General features: G+C 41.1%; 1 protein-coding gene and 1 long non-coding RNA gene across 6 annotated transcripts in view; one reads left to right on the top strand and one right to left on the bottom strand.

Annotated features, from left to right (window-relative positions):
- Positions 1-23,048, top strand: part of ADHFE1 (alcohol dehydrogenase iron containing 1) — a 39,183-nt gene extending 16,135 nt beyond the window's left edge. For 3 of the 4 annotated variants that reach the window (XM_082719138.1, XM_082719141.1, XM_082719140.1), the window contains 6 exons: positions 278-430; positions 2,694-2,792; positions 6,132-6,210; positions 6,396-6,492; positions 9,298-9,455; positions 22,819-23,048. In XM_082719138.1, the coding sequence (XP_082575264.1) occupies positions 278-430; positions 2,694-2,792; positions 6,132-6,210; positions 6,396-6,492; positions 9,298-9,455; positions 22,819-22,929 (697 nt within the window). In that variant the 3' untranslated portion in view covers positions 22,930-23,048. Of the gene's footprint in view, positions 1-277; positions 431-2,693; positions 2,793-6,131; positions 6,211-6,395; positions 6,493-9,297; positions 9,456-16,251; positions 16,777-22,818 lie in introns of those variants that run through there. The other variant, XM_082719139.1, reaches the window with a different exon arrangement.
- Positions 16,636-23,064, bottom strand: LOC309858855. Of its 2 annotated transcripts, none has more exons than XR_014308378.1 (3): positions 22,975-23,064; positions 16,983-19,380; positions 16,636-16,774 (listed from the first exon to the last, which is right to left on the bottom strand). It is a non-coding gene; the product is annotated as an uncharacterized lncRNA (long non-coding RNA). The 2 variants fall into 2 exon arrangements; XR_014308379.1 differs by having other exon boundaries at positions 22,971-23,053.
- Between the last annotated feature and the right edge of the window lie 505 nt (positions 23,065-23,569).

Raw genomic sequence — 23,569 nt, 5'->3', positions numbered from 1 at the left:
AAGATTTATTTGCACTAGAAAGGGGCCATATGTAATCCAGCAACATATACTGGTCAAAAAATAATGCTGTGACTATAAACTTCACTGTTAATTTCTGTAATAAGCAATGACTATTGTAGGCAAGAGTCTGACCTGGTGGAACGCACTGTGATTATCACTGCCACGGAGCTTATCTGCAGTGGAGTGAGTACTGAACATATCCAAGAGAGTCTGTAATCTGAATGGAGGGGGAAAAGAAGGTGCTTTCAATCTGTGTGTTTTAAATATGTCTTGTTAGCCATGCCCTGGAGTCCTACACTGCCCTCCCCTACCACATGCGGAGCCCTTGCCCTTCAAATCCTATCACCCGGCCAGCATACCAGGGCAGCAACCCAATCAGTGACATCTGGGCCGTCCACGCACTACGGATCGTCGCTAAGTATCTGAAAAGGTATGTGGCCCTGAGGAGATAGAAACGGACTAGAACGGGTACCTTGCTGGCTCAGTCAGGCAAGCAAATCTTGATCTTGGGGTTCTAAGTTCAAGCCCCACATTGGATGTCAAAATTATTTAAAAATAAAATGAAAGAAAGAAGGAAGGAAGGAACGAACGAACAGAGAGAGAGAGAGAACAGGAAAACCACATTCCACCCTCACATAAAATGTAGCGTGCCAGATCCTGAAATAGCCTGAGCACGCCTGTTCACCAAAAGATTAGTCAGTGGATATAGAGGAGCACCAGAGACCAGCAAGCTCTGGAAGGATGAAAAGATGGGGAGGGATGCATGTAAGGACAGATGAAACCTGAGTCCTTCAGTCTGAAAAGGCAAAAGCAAGGGAACAAAATATGAGCCCCTGATTTCAGAAGGATGCATCTAGAAGGATTATTCATCAAAGCCTTGAAACCAGAGCTCAGGTGAGGGCAGATGTCCTCTGAGATTTGACTACACCAAGAGCTGAAATGAGACCCAGAGAGGCAGATGTTGGCCAAGCCCATGCAGGCCGTGTCTGAAGGCAGAGTCAACCCAGTAAGCAAACTCACATGAAGTGAGTTTAAGAAACCAATGTCTAAAGTTGTCTGTCCCAGGAGATATAAAAAGCTTTCTGTGGGGTGGCTGGGTGAAGGACATTGGGGAGCGTATGTGCTATGGTGAACACTGTGAATTGTGTAAGACTGGTGAATCACAGACCTGAACCCCTGAAACAAATAATAACACTATATGTTAATAAAAAATAAAATTAAAAATGTGGCTTTCCTGAACTGAGATATGTTATAAGTACAAAATACACATCAGATTTTAAAGATATTATGCAGAAAAAAGAATGTAAAAATTTCAATAATTTTTAGACTGATCATATCTGAAAAATGTTATTATAGTTAAAAAAAATAAAAATAAAAAGCCTTCTCAAAGATTTCAAAGGATTTATAAATGCTATAGCCATGATTGGCTCCTAAGAGAGCAAAGATATACTTAGAGATGAAAGCTGATCCCTGAGACATTAACACCTATTCAAACCCAGACTCACTCTTGTACACGTAACAGAAGGAAAGAGCACGGCAGGTTGGACCTAGATGTGAACATCGTGCTTCCTCTGGCCCCAAGCTGGTAGATGTACCGGAGAAGGAGCTCAGACTGCATTTTGTCATAAAGCAAAGGGAAGGGGCACAGAGCTAGTTCAGGAGACCATCAGGGAGCAAGGAAGCACTTGCTTCGGTAGTTGCAGATACAGATAGTGGTCAGCCAGCATGAGATGGGGACAGAAGGCTTGGCAGAGCACAGTGGAAGGTGAGGGAATGTAAAGGACAGAAGGAAAGCTAAAGCCCCATCAACTGCTCTTTCATCTTGGCATTCAGGGAATAAGAAACGAACGCTGGGTTTGGAAAGGAGCCACAGATGCCTAACCATTCCAAATGAAAGGAGATAAAAGGCTGTAGCACGCTTACTGCACAACAGGAGCCCTTACTCCAGGCAAAATCGTGAACAGCAAGCCAGGGGTGTCATTCTTGGCAGTCTTCGGCTTCCTCCCTGGGGCAGGGTTTCTAAGCCAGCATATGCAGGATGGCTGAGCTGCATGTGCAAGGGGCCTTTGAGAATTTGCTTTTACAGAGTGGTGTCAGGACATCTAGAGCAAGCAAAGGCTCATCCTGCAAAAACATCCCACTTCCATAAGGAAAAATATTAAAATAGTACGTGTGGTTTCAACAGATTCTTAAAGAGGCCTCCAGAGGGTTCTATTTGGGGCAGTGTCACAGAAAGAAAGATGGCCGGGCAGGCTGCTTTTAGCCTGCAGGTAGCCCCAGGCAACAGGGACTCATTTCAGAGAACCAGTCTGGGCCCTGTCCATTCGGAGTGTGTGTTTACTTGCAGTTCATTCACAGCTGCAGTCAAGCTCACTGACAAATGAAGAAGAAGAATGAGTCTTGGGGCACTTTTCTAGAGCACTCACAGTCCAAGGGTCAGTGCCTTGCTTCCCCCAGCACTTTCATCACATGAGCAGCCTGACAGCATATTTATTATGCCTTTGCCCAAAACCATTGATAAGAAAATGTGTTTCCCTTCGGTTTTCGTTGAGAAGACAAGGTGTCATTTGAATAAGTTGCCTAATTTTTCTTCCTACCAAGTAGAATTTCTTTCTTCCCAGGTCTTTCCCTAAGGCAGCTCTTGATTCGATAGGAAATGCCAATGTTGATGTAGGTATTTATATCATCCACAGGGCTGTCAGAAATCCTGATGATCTTGAAGCAAGGTCTAATATGCACTTGGCAAGTGCTTTTGCTGGCATTGGCTTTGGAAATGCTGGTGTTCATCTGTGGTGAGCAAACTTGAGATTTTATTTCTTCACCTAAGCTATTGCTTTTAATTTTAAAAAATGTTTATAATTTAGGACAAAGGGTAAGACCTAAATATGCTCTAGAAAAAAGAAATTTAACTGAGGGTCCTGGAATGTTTTCTTAATTCAAATGTAATTTATTGGGCCATAGATTTTTGTTTAAGTTTTATTATATTTTTTTAAACATACTCTAACCCTAATGTGAGCCTCCAACTCATGACCCTGAGATCAAGAGTCACGTGCTCCACTGAGCCAGCCAGGTGCCCTCATAGATTTTTTTTTTTTAACAGCCTTGAGATACACACTATAAAATTACTGATTCAAAATGTATAATTCAGTGGGATTTAGCATATTCATGGAGTTGTACAGCCATTACCACAATCGATTTTAGAACATTTTATTGCCCTGAGAAGAAATTCCATACCCTTTGGCTGTCATCCATCAATCCTCCTACACCCCCCAGTCTTAAGCAACTACTAATCCACTTTCTGTCTTTATAGATTTGCCTGATCTGGATATTTTATATTAGTGGAATTATATAATATGTGGTCATTTGTGCCTTTAACTTAGCAAAAGGTTTTCATGGTTCATCCATGTGTGCGTCGCTGAGTCGCTCCTTTTTGTTGCCAAGTAACATTCCACTGTATGGATATGCCACATTTTATTTTCCATTCATCAGAAGATGGACACTGGGCTGTTTCTACCTTTTGGCCATTATGAATAATGCTGCTATGAACATGTGTGTACAAGTTTTTTGTGTTGATATATGTTTTCATTTCTGAGTGTATGCCTAGGAGTGGAACTGCTAGGTCATATGGTAACTCTGTGTCTAAATTTTGAGGACTACCACTGTGATCCACAGCAGCTCTACCAGTTTATATTTCCATAAGCAGTGGATAAGGGTTTTGATTTCTCCACATCCTCACCATGTGTTGGGGATTTTTAGGACCTCAAATGCAAGATTTTTTTCCTCCTACTAATCTCTCACAAAAAGAAAAGGATCAGAATCACTATCTGTAGCCCAGAATTGATTGGTTTGATCAGAACTTTTTGGTATGATGCCTTAACGTTGAATACCTATGATCACTGAGAATTAAGAATAGGCCTTTGCTGTGGCGGATATAGTGGAGTCACCCCAAAACTTGGCTACTGAGAGCATAGATTGAAAACACCTTTCTAAAAAGCAGGTGAGTGGGGTGCCTATCTGGCACCACTCACCTGCTTTGTGGTTGGCACAAAACCAACTCTTGGTTTTGAGTCTGGTCATGACCTCAGAGTTGTGGAATCAAGCCCTGTGTTGGGCTCCACACTCAGTGCAGAGTCTGCTTAGGATTCTCTCCCCTTCTCCCTCTGTCCCTCCTGCTAGTTCTCTCTCTCTCAAGTAAATAAATAAATCTTAATAAATAAATAAATAATGAAATAAAATAAAAAGCAAGGGAGCAAAATCTCCCAAGAGCCTGAAAAATGTTTATATCCTTGGGCCCACTAGTTTTAGTTCTATGAATGTAGACAAAAGAAATCATCATCATATGATCAAAGAATTTCTTTATAAGGATAGTCACCTAAGTGGTATGTATAATTGAAAATTTTAGAAACAATCTAATTTCCAACAGTTTGGGAATGGTTAACTGAAGTGCAGTACACAAAGAATAAATATGGCTATTAAAAATAGTGTTTTAGGGGCACCTGGGTGGCTCAGTGAGTTAAGCCTCAGGTCATGATCTCAGGGTCCTGGGATCAAGCAACACATGGGGCTCTCTGCTCAGCAGGGAGACTGCTTCCCCTTTTCTCTCTCTGCCTGCCTCTCTGCCTACTTGTGATCCTTCTCTGTCAAATAAACAAAATCTTTTAAAAAATAAATAAAAATGTTTTAGAATAATAGAAAATTATATGGGAAAATGTTTGTAAAGAATATTAGGTAGGGGCACCTGGGTGGCTCAATGGGTTAATCTTCTGCTTTTGGCTTAGGTCACAATCTCAGGGTCCTGGGATGGAGCCCCTCATCGGGCTCTCTGCTCAGTGGGGAATCTGCTTCCCCCTGCCTCTCTGCCTACTTGTGATCTCTCTCTCTATCAAATAAATAAATAATATTTTTTTTAAAAAAAGAATATTAAGTAACCAAAGCAATGTTTGAAACTGTATGCACATATGATCATAAATTGAAGATTGCATGATAAGACTAGAAGAAACATTGTATAATGGTTATCTTGAAGAAATAGGATTGTGGACCATTCTAATTTTTACAAAGAACATACACAACTCTTAAAAGAAATCAAACTAAGATATTGGATATCATTAGAAAGTTACTTTTGAAAGCTACATGAACCCTTTCACATCATGAAAGCACACTAAGCAATAATTTTCCACAAACTGTGAAGCCCAAGAAAGGTCAAGCATATTCCCAAATAGCAATTCAGAGAACCAACAGCTTCTGATCCATCTCACAAAAGGGATAGGCAAGGGATACCTTCTTGGTATTCCTTATACCATTCACCAAAATACCTGGTCTTCCTATGAAATGTTAAGTCTTTTGCTGAATAAGCCCAAAGTCATCCAGTAACCCACAGAAAAAGACTTATGGACCATTTTACTATTGTAAACATTTCATTTACAACATATTAATTATAAATACATAAGCTTCTCACAAGATATATCTTCCGGGTCATCTAGTAAACTAAATTAGTCCTGTTTGTTCACCAAGAATTCAAGAGTATATAAAAAGTGTTTTTTCATCAAAACAAATCAAACCCCACAAATAAAAACCATGATGCCTTTTCTTGATAGCCTTTCAGACTACAATAATCATTTATGAGTCAACTCTATTAGTATGTAACATTTGAAAAGATGTATCAATTATCGATGGGACAGATCACTGGAGGGTCAAGCTTGCATGTCTAACACAGCACATCTTGGCTCTTAAGACTCCCACCCATCGTCAGCTGTGCAGGGGCACGCTGCCAAGCCAGTGCAGAACAAAACACAAAATGCATGCCCTGAAGCTTATTAAAGAAACTTCAAAGTACATTCTCAATTTCTTCAAGATCATCAAGTTAATCAATGTGTTTGGGAAGCAATTTCTGCATTTGACCTACAATTCTACAAGCATTTAAATTTGAACATTTCAGAGGTTTTGTTAGCGAATACACAAAATGTCCAATGCAAGAATATATTGTTGTATCAAAGAAAAGAGAATGTATCACTTCGTGAGATAACTCTTTTGTCAATAGACTGTGAAGGGCTCTCCCATAAAAGTATGTTTGTTTTGTTACTTTGAATTTCTGATAGCTATATGTCAACATAAGGACTTTCTTTCTTTTCTAGCCATGGAATGTCTTACCCAATTTCAGGCTTAGTGAAGACATATAAAGCAAAGGATTATAATGTGGATCACCCACTGGTGGTAAAATCATAACAAATTCTTTATTTACATTTCATGTTCTTTGCAGTTGCCATAAATGTATTTGTTATGTCTATTTGTCAATTCTTGATTGCTTGGAGTATAGGGTAAAGTAATTCAGTATCTAGAATATGCAGGCTGAAGACCCAACTTTGCCCCAGTGGTCACCACATTTTGTTTCTCTTCAGCCTCATGGCCTTTCTGTGGTACTCACCTCCCCAGCGGTATTCACTTTCACAGCACAGATGTCTCCTGAACGGCACCTGGAAACAGCAGAGATATTGGGTATGAACCAACATTCATGAATCTGTGACCTGCATTATGTGGAGCATTTTGTAAGGTTGCTTCTGCAGATAAACTGTAAAGGATAATAATACCCATAAAGTTTCTCTGAAAGCTTAATAATAAAATGTGAGTGACCTGCCTAAAGTCCTATCTAGCACTAAAATTCTCTAATTTTGCTTCTAATAGTCTATTAACAATGAAATGGAACCAAATATTGCTTATGTTAAGGTTGTAGTAATGCTATTTATCTTGTTTTCATCCCTAAGGAACATGAAACTCTTTACATAATATTAATATTGCAAGTGCCTTTTGCTACATTTAATAGGTAATAAAAAGAATCTTGTTTCAGGAAGTAACAGTACATTCCCAATTATAGAAAATCTAAACCACCAGAAACTTCATAAAAGGATCCCAAAAGAAGAATTTGTTTTGCTGCTCTGTAGAATAAATAATATCTATAACAAGACACCCACAGTGCTTTCTGAATCTCACAAGCAATAAAATTATATGCAGCCTAGCTTCCATGTTAAGTAAAAATTTGGGGTATTTTTCTAAGATGGGAACTCTTTCAAGTAGACTTTGAGAATTTGATTAATTTTCCAAACATTCTATTGCCATACTTATGTTCAGAGTAGGAAGGGAAAAGCTAAAAAGAAACTTCATTATGCTTTTCTAGCACTAGCCGTTGGAGAGGTTATTTCCAAGAAGATAGGCATGACCCAGACTCCTTCCATGTGCCCTGCCTCACCTTCACGTCGCACACTGATGGGTGTGCTTCCGTAGAGTTCCGGGTGCTGGGCTGAGCAGGGAATGGTAATGAGAGAAGTCCAGGGTAGAGAAGCAGAGCAGCAGCTCGATGTCCCAGCATGGGCTGCTGGAAATACGGTGCCCACCTTACCAAGGATCTTCTGTCCCTTTCCCTTTTGGATCGGGGTGTTTTTTAGCCATTTGGGGCACTCAGATAGATGCCTGGTAAATATGCAGTGGCAAGTAGGAAGGAGCCCAAATAGTAGGCTTGAGTATGGGAAATGAGAAAGTCTTAGAGAATAAAATTCCAGGCAACCAACAATGTTACGGAGAAAGCAATTCCTCCAGTAGACAAAACTCAGGGTAGAAGAACCCACCAACTCTTCTCCCTTGCATAGGAAGATTTGTTTACTGTGATTCCATACTCAGCCATTAAATTTTTTTTTTTTTTTTTTTTTTTTAGATTTTTTATTTCACAGAGAGAGATCACAAGCAGGCAGAGAGGCAGGCAGAGAGAAGGGGAAGCAGGCTCACTGCTGAGCAGAGAGCCCGATGCAGGACCCGATCCCAGGACCCTGAGATCATGACCCAAGCCGAAGGCAGAGGCCTAACCCACTGAGCCACCCAGGCGCCCCCATACTTAGCCATTAAATATTTTAACTCCCAACGTAATTTGGGGTTTTCTCAGCTCTATACCAACTTACTCTCTTTCCTACCCTCTCTTTTTTCGAAACACTTCACAGGAAAACCCAGAGGCTTTGATGGTGTGTTTTATGGCAGCAATCCCAGGAACATAAAAACCTCACAAACCTTGTATCGTGTGTCACCTTTCCACCTAATCCGTATTTCAGCTGCCACCGTGTAATACAGACTGGTCTTGTCAGGCAAGGTTTACCTTCCATCCAGCCGCTCTGCCAACTAGTCTCATATCGGGTTCTATTTAAACCTTTTCCTGGATTACTAAAACAGCTTGCTATCATAGAAGAAAAAAGTTAACACTAATTGAATAGGTTGCTTCAGTAGGGACATACACTATACATTCTAGTCTCTTTGTGAACAATACAGAGAAAGGCGGCTTAGACTCAACATGATGCGTTTGGGATAATGACTTACGCCACATCTGTTAGTCAAGGGCTTCACTTCCTGGCAGTGAATGTGTTGGACCAGAACAGCTGAAGGGCTGGAGAGCTACAGGTCTGGAGGCTCTCACTGCTGCCCTGCCTGAGGCCAGCACCCCTAGCTCTTCCACACTGATGTCTCTAAAGATTTCATGTATCGATTACTAATTGTGTCCAGATTTCCACCCCTTGGCAACCTCCTTTCCCCTTCACCAACATCATTATTACCTACAGAGTAAATACTGTTTTCTGAGAGTCTTTATGTTCTTAGTTCTGTCTGACTAGTTCTGCAATATTTACTTAGAAGAACCCGCCCTGCCCTTTGGCAGTGCGGCCCAAAATAAGAAGTTTTATAGCTATAGAAAGGAAATACTTCCTTCCCTTGCCACACATAATCCCTTTTTGTAATTTTCCTCCTTTGGGGCAATGTTGGAGCTTTTCTACCTCTATGTCCTTGCCTCATAAGGTGTTTGCAAGGGGTTGGTGTTTTCCTAAGATGTTGCTGTGAGAAAAGACACTGAACACATATACCTCTAGATGTCAGCAAATTCCAGGCCTTGAAAGTTACATAAGCTGTGCTTTCTCCTACAAGTGCTCCTTCCTCCTCATCTAAACACCAGCCTTCTTTTTCGGTCTCCTCTCTGTGCTTCTTTGCTTGGCTGAGTTCCTTTTCTTCCCACCACACCAGGGGCGAGCAGCCCATTGCAAATGTGAAAGCCAGCTCAGCCTCAGCCAACTTCTCTACAGAGGACCTCGGGGTTCTGCAGGCTGGCCTGGCCCATCTGTGTTCCGTGGGGTTGGTCGCTGGGCTGGCCTCCATGTGGAGGCACAGCAGTGCTCTTGTCCTTGGTGGTAGGGAAGCAGCAGGTTATATATTCAGCTATCTTGTGACTGAATGACACCCTCTCTCTCTCTACAGTCAGCACTTTGTGTCTTCTAGGAGCTGACACCCGCACTGCCAGGATCCCAGATGCTGGGCCTATTTTGGCAGACACACTCCGGAAATTCTTATTCGATCTGGATGTTGATGATGGCCTAGCTGCCATTGGTTACTCCAAGGCCGATATCCCTGCATTAGTGAAAGGAACGCTGCCCCAGGTAAGAGATGTAGCGTGTCCTCAATCCCTTCCAAAAAAGCACAAAGCTGCTGGGAAAACATGGTCCATTTGGGGTGTCTTGGGGGAAAGGAAAACCCAGAGGTCCTCCAGCAGCTTTCAGGTCCCCTCCACACCAGACAGTAGCTCTTCTCTTCCCCTGTAGGAAGAGCTTTTATGAGCTTTTATGATATAACTGTAAGTATCTTTTTTAAAAACTCAAGGCAAAAGCAATCACATTTGTCTTGAGGTATGGCAAAATTTCCCTTTTTACCAGTTCTGCTCTTTTAAAAGTCTTCTATAAAACCACCTGAAGCTGTTCCAAAAGGACCACTAATATTATTTTATATTATAAACATTATAAATTCCTACTATTTTGTGGAAAAATAGGCATAGCTTTTAAATCAATATTATTACAAAATCACTTTTTAATGTATCTGGGAGAGTCTATTTTATACACATATATACCTATCTGTGTCACTTTAGGTCTTATTTAAATGTTGCTTAAGAATTTAAACTGAGCTGCCAACCTTGATTAGGTAGAATCTAATAGATGTAGAGATTCCCCTCTAAGTTTCTTATGCAGAGAATTTACCTTCCCATTGCACCTCTCTCACATTTTGATCAGATACCCTTGTGCTGTATCAGAATCTAATAGGCTAAGACCCCGTTCACTGTAACTCACCATAAAATAGAGCCAGAGCCACAAGCTCTCGGGTTTTGGACCACACCATGCTCACCGTGCCCAGAGTGCTCATTTAGTCCCCCTGTCTAAAATGGGAAAGACATGGATCACTTAAACACTGTAAGGATACGAGGGCAAGGCACTTCTTCCCAAAGTTAAGGCAAACACGGATCTATTGCTGACTCTGAAACAGAGTTAACAACTACACTATCCACCCTGCACAGACTCCTGCTTACTGTGAGTGCTTTTCCCTCATCCCACTCTAGTTAAACACAGGCCTCACACTAGCTTCTTCTCCGCTTGGCAACTGCTTAGAATCCTGAAGACCTCACCACTCACATAAGTTGATACTAGTACAGACTGGGTCAACAGACTCACCTGTCCTAGGAGGTAGGTAGGTAATAACAATGAACAAAGTAATTTAAAGCAGCAGGGAGTGATGGGACTTTGGTGAACTGGGAAGTTCCCAGTCCATCTTATTGCATGAGTGCCTTTTCAGCTACAATGCATTATCCCCCCCCCACCACCACCACCCCAGAAATTCAGGTCCCCACGCTGAGTTTGAAATTTCAAAAAAAAAAAAAAAAAATCCAATTGGTTGAATTTCTAATTTCCAACAAAAATCAACACTATGGATGTTTGTATTGTATTCCCTGATTACCCACTGTACAAATCAAACATGGCCCATAGGCCAGGATTCCAAAAGTGCCCTTAGACCACAGCTGCATCTAAAAATATAAATGAGGAGCACCTGGGCAGCTCAGTCGTTAAGAGTCTGCCTTCAGCTCAGGTCATGATCCCAGGCTCCTGGGATCAAGCCCAGCATTGGGCTCCCTGCTTGGCGGGAAGCCTGCTTTTCTCTCTCCCTCTCCCCCTGCTGGTGTTCCCTCTCACATGGTGTCCCTCTCTGTCAAATAAATAAATAAAATCTTTAAAAATAAATAAAGTAAAATAAAATATAAATAAATGAGAAAAAGAAACGTCTCTAAGTGTAGCTGAGCACTTAGGCTAACTCACAAATGCTTAGTTCTAAGCAACAGTCCAAGAGACTAAATAGCCAAAAGATACGATCAACACAGTTATTTTATCCAAACCTACTAGGCTGTGAATTCCATGAGTACAGAGACATGTTTTGCTCACCCATCCTCAACTGCACCAAGCCCAGGCTAGGAAATGTGTCTAATGGACACATACCTGCAGCCCTCTCTCTTCCAAAGTCTTCTGTGCAGATGAACATAATAGCTGGATGGTGTTAACTTTTTCAGAAGTTTCCTTACACTTAATGGGGCCCACCTAATGACAAAAAGCCATGAAAGCCTGAGACCAAGTGATCGCCACAGTTTTGACATGGCCTTTGGCTCTGACAGCACGGTTCCAGTGATAGTGTCCGTTCTGCAGGAGGGGTTCGGGAAAGTTCTGCTGCCTCAGGAGTGTGTGTTTGTCAACCTGCAGGGATGGTAGCTGTGATTTTCGGCTAAAACTGTGTGATATTCTTGGCTATTTCATTGCTAGTGGCAACGCATCTTCCAGCCATTGGCACATGCTGGCTAGTGTTTGCTGTTTAAATTTTACTGCACTCAGTCTTTTACTTTCAGACACTGTTCCAGAAAGCAACAGATCCAGATTAACATTTGAGACCATCCGCTAACACAGCGAGCTAATTAGTTATCATATTGAACGCCTCAGGGCATGTATCATGGGGGGGGGGTGGAAATCACAGAGAGCAAACCCTTAATTAGACAAAACTAATTTCTTAGTTTCACAAAAGATGCAAGGTAAACTGGATCTTTTACATACAAGTCCTGTCTGTAGAGGAGGCCAGGATCTCCTCACGCCGTATTCAAGAGGCAGCCCCAACACAAATGCTGCCTTTTCCATCACGTGTCTGCGATGGGGAGAGACGTAATTTTAATAGACTAGCACTAGTTCCATTTTGGAGTCCATGGAGTTGAGTCCGTGTTTCCATATACGGAGAGGGCAGGGGATTCACAGGACTTCCGGAGGGATCTCCACCATAAGCCTGTTTTGCAGATGAAGAATGATTATGGGTTTTTTTTTTTGTTTGGTGTTTTTGGCAGCGGTGAACATTTTACAGGAACACTATGGCAACTTTAGAGTTTTACACCCGCAGCAGGCTAATCTTCATTTATTAGTATCTACAGGATTTAAGGTCATGAGAGGAAAAGACTGGTTGCTGCGAAGAATATTGCCAGAAAGATTATTTACATAGTCAACATTTGATAAAGCTTCTTTTATGTTCAGCAAGGAGGGATCGGTTTTCTCTGGAGGGAACAAGCAGGCCAGTATTCTTGACCAAACACCACATCCCATACTGGTGGCAGCAAACAGCAGCCCTGTGTACGGAGGCTTCCAACCGCCATAGCCAGGCTGCAAGGGGAGCAGGCAAGAATAAATTAATCTTCCAAGTGGGGTTTCTGAAACCTCTGGAAAAAAACATTTACATTTCAAATCAAAACATTTCATTTCTGAGGAGAGCTGTCTACCAAAATGAGCACTTCCACTCCCTGGCTGACAGGCCAGCCGAAATGTTATTTTATGAATGTGCTAAAAGCAGTAGTGAGGATTTATTTCAGTGCCCATGTTAATCAGTTGTCCTTCGGTCTTACACATCTATAAATAATAGCGCATTGCTGAACACATCTTAATTTCAGGGAGTTTAGCTTTTATATGGCCTAGAGGATAGGAGTGGGGAGAGATCACAAACTTTATGTCCTTATCCAACCTATCGCGGGGTAGTAGATATGTGAGGGAGAAACTCAGATCAGTTTGGCCTCAAGTACTTCTGAGACTCCTCAACTTCACCAAAGATGAACAGGATCGTGTTAAGGGCCTCTGAGCTCAGAGAAGATTCTTGTTATAAACAGAACAGTGTGGCAGGAATTGTCAGCCATAGCCAATGCTGAACTTCAGTCCTCGACTCTGCCGCCAACACAGATGTATGCCACCATGAACAAGTCTCTGCCTTGCTCTGGATTTTCAAAATTCTTTAGAGTCTCTGAAGATCTGCTGCAGAGTAAATATTTACTTTGGCTTTACCCGTACTCATCAGCATGTCCCGCCATCCTTCTCCCATCTGTCCATCCATCCTTCTTAATTTTTTTTTTAATCATGGTAAAATATACTTAACATAAAACTTACTATTCCAACCATTTTTAAGTGTACAGTTCAGTGCCACTAAGTACACTTAGTGTTGAGCAACTATCACTACTATGCATTTTCATAACTTTTTAATCATTTCGAATAGAAGCTCTACTTTATTGCTTAACGATGAAATAATAACTCTCCTTTCCCAGCCCCTGATAAACTCTATTCTATCCTTTGTCTCTGTGAATGTATCTATTGCAGTTACCTCATATAAGGGGAATCAAACATTTGCCCTTTTGTGCCTGCATAATGTTTTCACTTAGCGTCAATCTTTGATATGTCTGAATTTCATTCCTTATTATGGCTGAGTAATATTCCATTGCATGGATATGCCACCTGTTGCTTATCCCTTCATCTGCAGAAGGACACTTGAGTTGTTTCCACCCTCTGGCTATTGTAAATAGGGATACAATGAACACTGATGTACAAATATGTTTTAGTCCCTGCTTTCAGTTCAGTTGATTATATACCTAAATAAAATTATAGGATCATAGTGTAATTCTCTTATCTTTTTGAGGAACAGCGAAACTGTTTCCATAGAGGCTGCATCATTTTACATTCCCATCAACAATGCATGAGGGTTCCAATTTCTCCACATCTTCACCAAGATTTCTTATTTTCCATTTTTTGCATAACTGTCCTGATGATGGGAAGTGAGAACTCATTGTGGTTTTGAATTGCATTTTTCTAATGACTAAAGATGTTGAACATCTTTTATGTGCCTACTGGCTATATATCTTCATTCAAGAAATATCTAGTCAAGTCTTTTGCCTAATTTCTAGCTGGTTTGTTTGGGGATTTCTGCTGTTGAGTTGTAGTAATTATTTATATATTCTAGCTATTAACCCCTTATCAGATCTATAATTTGCTAATACTTTGCTCATTGAGTTATCTTTTCAACCCTCGAGAGTGTCGTTTGATGCATAAAAGTTTTAAATTTTGATGTAGTCCAATTTACCTACTTTTTTAAATTGCCTGTGCTTTTGGTGTCATATCCAAGAAATTATTGCCAATCTAACATGAAATTTTCCTGTTTTAGTTTTAGTTTTTAGAGTTTTAGCTTTTAGTTAGAGTTTTAATTTTAGCTCTTAGATTTAAGTCTTTACATTTAGGCCTAATTTTTGAGTTAATTTTTTAATACATCCTATTTTCATTCTTCCTTTTACCTTAAAAATACTTACTGAGGTCCTACTATATACCATGCATTGAATGGGATACAGGAAGGAAGAAAATGAAATCTTTTCATTCCCTCAAGGAGCTTACATTCTAGTGACAGACAGACAGACAAAGGGCATCTAATCAAATATACAAATAAGATAAAAATGAAATCATTTCAGATAATGATTAGTGGTATGAAGGGAAACCTGGGTAATGGGATAGTGATTTCACCTGGGACAGTGTGGCAGGAACTCCGGCAAGGGTGGTCACAGAGGTTTCTGACTAGAGGTGAAGGCAGCCATGTTAAGATCTAGGAGAAGAGATGTGGGAGAAGCGATCCAGGCAAAGGGAAAAGGACCTGAGACAGGGTGAAGATGAGCATTTTTGTGGGACTGAGAGGGGATGGTGGGATTAACTGAGATGAACTGTTGGGAGAATAATCAGCACTGAGGTGAGCAGCAAGGCAGGAACAGAGTGGCATTGGAGGCCATGGTCTTGTCATTGCAATGGGAAGCCCCAAGAGAGCATTTAAGCAAGTAATGATATGAACAAATTTATACTGGAGGGAAGTTATCACTCTGGGCTGTATGGAAATTGCCTTAAAGGGGAGAGAGTAGAGCAAAAGTGGAAACAGACTTTTGGAGGCTGGAGTCAGGATGACTGAGACTTGGGTGTGGTGGAACAGGAGGTGATAAGTGGTCATATTGGGGATTGACTTTGGAGGTAGATCTGACAAATTTGCTGGTGGATTAGAGAAGGGAAAAAGGAATCAAGAGGACTCCTAGGTTTCTCCCTGAGTGACTGGGTGTCACTGCTGTGATGAGAAAAATGGGAGGCAGGTGGAGTCAGTTCTGTCTTGATGTGTATTTTGAGATGCCGATATCCCCCCTCCCACCATTTTCATTAATTCGAGAAAGAACTGTCAAGCACTCTAACAGGCACTGGGCACGAAGAGTGGGCACAGCCCTGCCCTCATGGAGTTGCCTCACCTACCAGCTTTGCTCCCACACAAGTACTTATCCTAAGAAAACAAACCAAGAGACCCAAGAGAATGGAACCCAAACTCTGGCATATACCTTAATTTCATTTAGGCCCAGAAATTTGGACACCGGTTAGTCATTATGGTATCTTTTAATCTTCTGTCCCACTGGGATTAAGGAGACCCTGCTGGGGGTATACATTGCAAGAGGGTGTGCCATCTTTGCTGATTTTACTCACTAACAGGAGAAATTGAGCAAGTCCCTGAATTTATTTTGGAAGGTAGAAATAAAATCTTAGTTCATATTAAAAAGGAGTCACTTATTGTCCGCAGCCTGAAAGATGATGTCCTAATGAAGTCTTTTTGAATATACCTTGAGTCCAAGCAAAATACTTTGTCTTTAAAGTGAAGGACAACCCGGTTCTATTTCCTTGGCAGCACCTGCTGTGCCTGGGACAGTGGTTTCTGCACAGAGACCCTCCCCTGGCCGAGGCTGCTATCCAGTTCCAGTGGAGTTTGGTCAGTATTGCATTGTACCTGAAGTTCATTAGGTTTTGTACTTTGGGCAGAAGGCTACTGGCTTCTGAACATAAGACAAAAGCAATGGCTTTTGAAAGCTTTGTGGGAAAGTGGAGTCACTTGATAAACTTCTGAGTTGGGGGACCAGCCAGCATGAAGCAAACAAGAAACAGGATTTTTAAAGATAGGACCATTCTCAAGTTTCTTACTGCCAAGTTAACTTACATAACCTAGTAGCTTTAACAAACTATCTTTTCAAAACCCTGGGTAAATCCTTTTTGCTTCCTATTTCAGGAAAGGGTCACCAAGCTTGCACCACGCCCTCAGTCAGAAGAGGATCTGTCTGCTCTGTTTGAAGCTTCAATGAAACTATATTAATTTTCATTCTCACTAAAAGAATTACCACTGGCCATCACAGTCCTAACGACAGAAGCCAAGCTAGCCAGAACGGTCTTTTCAACTCCACATAAAACATACCTGTTGCCAGTTTGGATGTGATACAAACTTATCCTGCAAAAGATTCCCTGTGCTCAAAGTCAAGCTACTTCCATAAAACGGTGGGAAAATGATCACTATGTCGGGCCTTGGGCTAGACTTTAAGGATCCATGTTCCTGCCCCAAACCCCACAGATTGCCACTGCTCTATTTACCAAGCGGGCAAAAACTCAGTATCTATCAAAAACATAAATGTACATGTTCTATGCCCAGTAACCCCAGTCTAGAAATTTATCCTCTAGAAATACTAGCACAAGCATGTTAAGAAGTATGTCAAGGATGTTTCTGGCAGCACATTTCCTAATAAAAAATATGAAAGAACCTGGGCACCTGGGTGGCTCAGTGGGTTAAGCCGCTGCCTTCGGCTCGGGTCATGATCTCGGGGTCCTGGAATCGAGTCCCGCATCGGGCTCTCTGCTCAGCGGGGAGCCTGCTTCCCTCTCTCTCTCTCTGCCTGCCTCTCCCTCTACTTGTGATTTCTCTCGTCAAATAAATAAATAAAATCTTTAAAAAAAAAAATATGAAAGAACCTAAATAGTCACTAATAGTATAGAGATAAATCACAGTATATTAAATAATGGAATGCTATAGTGCTATCAGTAAGAATGAGATAAATCTATTGGAAAAATGCCTGTGATATACCACTAAACTGGAAAAAAGCAGAACAATTATATCTTTGCATGGTCTGACTTTTACTCACTAAATTATATATAAATATATGTCTAGAGAGACAGAAAAGGAGACATGTCAAAATATTAAAAATTATCACTGGAGAAATGGAATTTGGGGTACAGAGAATTGAAAAAATAATCACTTTGTTTTTTACTTCCTGTTTTTATTTCATCAACATCTATATTGTTTGGCTATGTTACAACAGGCACATTTTCTGATTTTAAAAGAGCCAAAGAAATAAAGGAGCAGCAGAACAGAAAAATTATACCTCATTGTTTTAGGTCAGATTCATCTTAATTTATAAAAGTACTAGTAACTAATATTTAAGGATTAAAACAGACCCAAAGAGGTAAAATATTAAAGACTGATCCTCAAATAAATTGTTCCTTTGAGAAAAACATTAACATCCTACATGGTAATTCCCTCTTTGAAAAGATATGTTTGGTGCTCAGAATAAATTAATTCAAAAGCAAGCAGTGTTGCAGTTTATAGACTTCAGCCTTGCAAGTAGAATCTAAGGATGGTCGTCTGCCTGCTATCCCCAGCCTCCAGAAACTTCTACAGCTCATTTCTCCTCATAAAGGTTCCCACACTGATGTTTTTTGCCTGCACCAGCTTTGGCAATCTGGATCTCGGTGTATTTGGGATTTAGTCATGTTTTAAACTGAATTAAAGTTTTAATCGAATAAGTTATGTATATATAATAACATCAGGACTTTTAAAAATGCAAGAGAAGTGCATTACTTGCCTTCAGCCTGGCCAGGCCCACTTTATCTATATAAAGTTATTTCCTTAAGATCTTTTAAATAACACTGAGATAATGTTGATAGGTTTCTCTAACTAGAAACATAAAATATGGTCAGTACCAAAAACTGGTAATACAGATATAAACACAAAAAGAAAGTATTTGTTCATATTGTACCATCCAGAAGACAGCCACTGTTAAAAATTTGGTTTATGTTTATTATATGCATGAATGTATTTTTGACTTAGAAATGATATCATTAGGGTATAGTTTTAATTCCTACAGAACACTCAAATCATTTATACCAAGTGGCCAAAAGGCAAGCATAGGACAGTACCAACAGAATTTCAGTTATACCTTGCAGACCATAACTAGCTAAAATTCCCTGCAGCGTTTCATGAGTATCATGGGTTTTGAAGGCAGAAGCTGTGTGACGGAGAGTACAGCTAAACTCTCTGGTCATCTGAGATCCTTCAGGAAACTTGAGTAAAAGTTGTTAAGGTCTCAAAACAGCTTTGGCCCAGCAAAAACATGTATGCGTCTCTCCATCAACCCACCCTCCCAAAAAAATCCAGTCAAGATCTAGAACCCTTACATTCTACAAGGTGATCACTAGAATGACATTAGGTTAGGGGTCAAGGGCTGTGGGCTCCACTCTAGTCCCTTGGTCTGTCTTGAGTTTTACTCAAGAGACCAAGGCCTCTTCCAGCTTGAAGATGCTATGCCTAGATTTTATGTATCCCATAGTCCTTACTGTGTGATTTTGAGTTTGGGAAATGTAAAATAATTTGAGACACAAAGATGCATTCTCGATCTCAAATGTTCGATGCCTTTACTACCAGTAGCCAGATGTCTAAATGTGACTCACCAGGAGGAGTGTTTGGTATTCATACCGATGATGACTCTGTAGAGGAAGGATTTAAAGGTCAGGCATGAAGAAACAGATTTAGGAAGACTTCATGTTTTCTATCTTAATACCCATCATGTTGGTCCTTACAATTTCAGAATATGGAAAAGAGGTGTTTCTTGACTAACCAGCTATTAAAAGAGTGTGAGAGAAGAAATTCAGCCCATTTCTTTAAACCGAACACTTTGATATTTCTGAGACAACAAATATATTTTTCTAAGTCAAATCCTAGTTCTTATTACCTTTAAAAGATGAAAAAGTACTTAGGGGTTATAGCTCCAGTTGTATGGATTCATTTATTTGCTACGGCAAGAAAAAATTAGAATAATATTCAAAAGTGTATAATATCAATTTCACAAAAATACATTTGGTGGAATTTTCACTTAAAATACATGTGTATCCCTAACTTGTTTTATGATATAGAATACTGATTTGTTTCAAGCACATCAAGTTTATGATTTTTGTCAAGTGCCACAATAAACAGCCTATTCGTTTTGTAGTCCTCTCACTTCTCCGCGCACCAGGACGGCTGTGCTGGGCTTGGCATTTCTGCATAGCTGTGGACACAGCTGTGGGGTGTTTTCCAGTGGTCAGTGAAGTCAGTCTACTTTTGTAAAATACAGACAAGTACAGTATCAAAATAGAAAGCAAAACTTGCTTTCCTGGCCTTTTAACCCTGAGAAAGATTAATGGTTGTTTGGATTAGAAACTGTACCCTAATGAGGGACTGTTGCCTCCAGGGAGTGGGTCTGAGAAAGGGGACTGTTCACCTCTGGGTCAACACTGCACATACTGCCCTGTCTCTGATGACCAGCAACCCCAAGCCGAGACAGCTGCCCAGGCCCTCCATCAAAACGCCTGACCCTCAGGGAGCTGTAGCGGAGGCTGGCCCACATCCCCGCCATCACCATCACAATGGTGACAAACCAGACAAACCCTGGTCTGCCCAGGGTAGTCTCCAGGGATGAGCTGCAGTTTGAATGGGCAGAAATTGCTTCTTGAAGCCCTACGTTCAATTACCAGCAGCTGGGGGTGGGAGGGTCTAGTTTCTGTTGCTATTATTCCACTGTCTTTCCAACTACCCCACAACTCTTAGAATAAATGCATACCCCCTGCAAATTGCAGTAACTGTTCGTGATTTTTGTCCCATGTGAAATCCCTCATGAAGCTCCGTGCAGAACGGCCAACTTTAAAGTAACCCTACTTCATTCTTTCTGGCTTTAAGTACTGGCTTTTTAATTTGGGTATTTTTAATTGGTTTTCCAATTTATAAAATTGGAAGACTGATTAAAATAATCATGAGCGAAAAAGAGAAAATAACTACCATCATGCCATTACCCAAACACAGCTGCTATCATTTGATATACTTCCTTTCCATCTTTTTCATTTGGGTGGTGTAATTTCCAGCTCATTTGCCTTAAGGCATGACATTTTAAGTACTTTCTACGTTGCTACATAATCTTCATAATTATTCTTTTTAAAGGTACACAATGTTTTCTTGAATAGAAATTTAAACACATCCTTGTTATAGGGCATCGACTGCTTCCAAATTTTGACCCCTACTAGTGACATAGCAATGAATAATGTGTATATGGCTTTTAAAAAAAAATCATATTCTAAATTAACTTAAGTTAACCCCAAATTGAATTTTTATATTAAAAGTATGGACATTTTTATGACTTTTGATTCATACTACCAACTTGCTTATACTCCACTATTGTCTTATCTTTGTGTCCCCTCTCCTTTAATCCTCTCTTCAAAATACATAGTATAAGCCAGCAAGAAATGAAACTGAACTCACATGGATGACCAGGGCTAGGCTATTTGTGCAGACCTGCAAGAGTCACCTGTGGTTTTTTTCTTTTATATCAGTGTATCTTAACAGTTCACATGAACACAGATTAAAATTTTCAAATAAAATTATGAGACTTTAGTGTTACTTAATTCAAACTTTAGATCACCAAGACCACTTTTATCACTTTTTTTCCTTCTGGAACCTTCCACACGACCCTAAACCCGTGGGCTTGTGTTTTTCATTGCCCCCCGTTTTCCTGGCCCAAAACAAACAAAAGCCCACAGGGACATTATAAATATCCTTTTCTATAAGGCTGGTCTAGAACCATCCAGGCCTATGTGCAAGAAGTGCTGCACTGGGAGAACATAACCAACAACCATCTCCACCAAGATCCCTCCCACGGGTCTAAGTTGCCCCTTTAATCAAAAACGTCTCAAATCTTTGCAATTATCCACATTGGTCCCATGTGGCTTTGGCAAAATTTACCGGAGACCAACGTGAACCATATACCAAGCATTGCATCGGAGAAAAGAATGTTTGTGAGGCAACATACAAACGGAAAGAGGTCCAAAGAGTACCACCAGGCTGGAGTGGCCACCTGAGTAAAGACAGGCTAATTTTCATTCATTTTCTATATCTCCTTTAACTCCTATATACTCAGTACACAGCTCAGCACCTTAACAAAATATTTTCCCAAAGGAGGAAGGAGATCATGTATTTGGGAAGAGGAAGATTGGGGTTCTGCAGGTAGCGGTGATGAGGGGGCGGCAAGGAAATGATTACAGGAACATGACATTTAGGGTTTTTTTAGTAATATTTAACCAAACTAGGGTCACTTTATAAATATAAATATCAACTCTTAGGAAATGTGGAGGCCAATTTACTAGGGTATATACTACAGCTGGCAACAATAATAAACTAAAAACAGTAACAGTTTCATTATAACAGTTTCAAATAAGAGTCATTTACTGGGTCCTCAACCTGTGCAGTCTCTCCATCAAGGAGTTGCCCACTATGACAGAGGCATTACTGTGTCCTTTTTGCACAAATGAGGAAATGAAGTTTAAAACAGAACAAAAAAATAACCAAAACAAACAAAAACCAACTTCACACAGCTAGTAAGGGATAGGACTAGCACTCAATCCCAAGGTCATCCTGACCCTGCATTCCCAGCCACCAAACTCCCTACCTTCCAAGTGCCTTCTGTTGTCTGAGAGCTTCTTGAATTGCATTTAAACACTGTACACCCCTGTGTACAACGCAATACCTTGAACACAGTAGGGGACCCATAAGCATTTGCAGAATAGAGGATCTTATTTCATTAAAAGGTGAAAAAGGAGGGACGCCTGGGTGGCTCAGTTGGTTGGACAACTGCCTTTGGCTCAGGTCATGATCCCGGAGTCCCAGGATCGAGTCCCGCATCAGGCTCCCAGCTCCACGGGGAGTCTGCTTCGCTCTCTGACCTTCTCCTCGCTCATGCTCTCTCTCACTGTCTCTCTCAAATAAATAAATAAAATCTTAAAAAAAAAAAAAAAAAGGTGAAAAGGAGTAGAAAAACAAAAGAAAGTCCTGCAAACCTTTGACACGTCAGAGAAAAGTGGAGCTGGCCATGCTGGAGGTCACACAGAAGGGTACTGGGGGTGAATCCCAGCCCTGCTTCTTACTGAGTAACCTAGGGTAAAGACTTAGATTTTCTGAGCACAAACAACCTCATAAGGTTGTTATAAACATCAATAGGAAGTAATGCATGCGAAATGTCTACAACAGTGGCTGGCCCACAGTCCTTGCTCAGTAAATGTTACTTCTCTTCCCTTTCCTGAATGCTAGATCCACAGGAAGACTTTCACCCCAGCAGCTGACTAGCAGATGACTACAGTGACATCAGCTGTACACTAAGGGCTTCCAAACTTCCCTCAGAACAAGAAGTACCTGGGATGCTAGTTAAAGATATAGGTCAGTCCTTTCCTCCTACCCTGGAGAAATTCAAATCCTGTCAACCTGGGTTGGAACCCAGGAGGCAGCTGTTAAGTCAATTTGGTTTAGGAAAGTTAAACAGCACCTGGGCCTGTCTGGTGGCTTCTTGGCATAGATGGTGGTAGAAACAGAGCAGTAGTCTCATCCTTCAATGTGCATCAGAAGCTTCTGGAGAGCTTAGTAAAATACAGGTTGCTGGGCCTGGTCCCCAGGGTTTCTGATTCATTAAATCCAGGTGGGAAGTGAGAATCTGCATTTCTAACTGGTTCACAGGTGATGCTGCTGATCAAGGAACCACACCTTGAGTGGATGGCAATTTTCTCACATTTCAAACTTACCTGGCTCAGATTTCAGCTGGAATTAGTTCTACATCGCATGTGGTAAGGCAATGAGCCCCTGAGGAGGGTCAGGACAACACCAGAAACTTACCGCAGGACTCCTCCACCAGACTGGGAGACCACGGCCTGAGCGCTATCCTGCCTCTTCCCCACCATGACTGGCTTGCCCTGAAAGCTCCTGCTTCGCATATCCACCTTATTTTCAGGCTAAGACCTTTCATGGATGTGCCCATCAAAACCTGAACAGAAAGAAGATGCTTACTTACGACTCTAGCCTTGATGGTATTTGCTTCAACCACAAGGAGACTATTAAAAAGTACATGAAGCAACTGTACACCAAGTTTCATTTCAGTATAATTGGTAGAAAGAATTTAAGACTCCCAGCTATGAGGTTTCCAGACTGATAAAACCGCTCTAATTTGTTTAAATAAGAAAGTATCTGGGTGCCTGGGTAGCTCAGTCTATTAAGCGTTTGCCTTGGGCTCAGGTCATGATCCCAGGCCCCTCCCCTCCCCCGCTCAGTGGGGAACCTGCTTCTCCCTCTCCCCCTGCTTGTGCTCTCTTGCCCTCTCTGACAAATAAATAAATAAAATCTTAGAAAGAGGGCGCCTGGGTGGCTCAGTGGGTTAAACCGCTGCCTTCAGCTCAGGTCATGATCTCAGGGTCCTGGGATCGAGTCCCGCATC

The sequence above is a fragment of the Mustela nivalis genome (genome assembly GCF_964662115.1).
Source record: "Mustela nivalis genome assembly, chromosome: 2".
NCBI classification, from domain to species: Eukaryota; Metazoa; Chordata; class Mammalia; order Carnivora; family Mustelidae; genus Mustela; species Mustela nivalis.
Note: the sequence above shows the minus strand (reverse complement) of the source record. Positions and strands in the feature narration are given on the sequence as shown.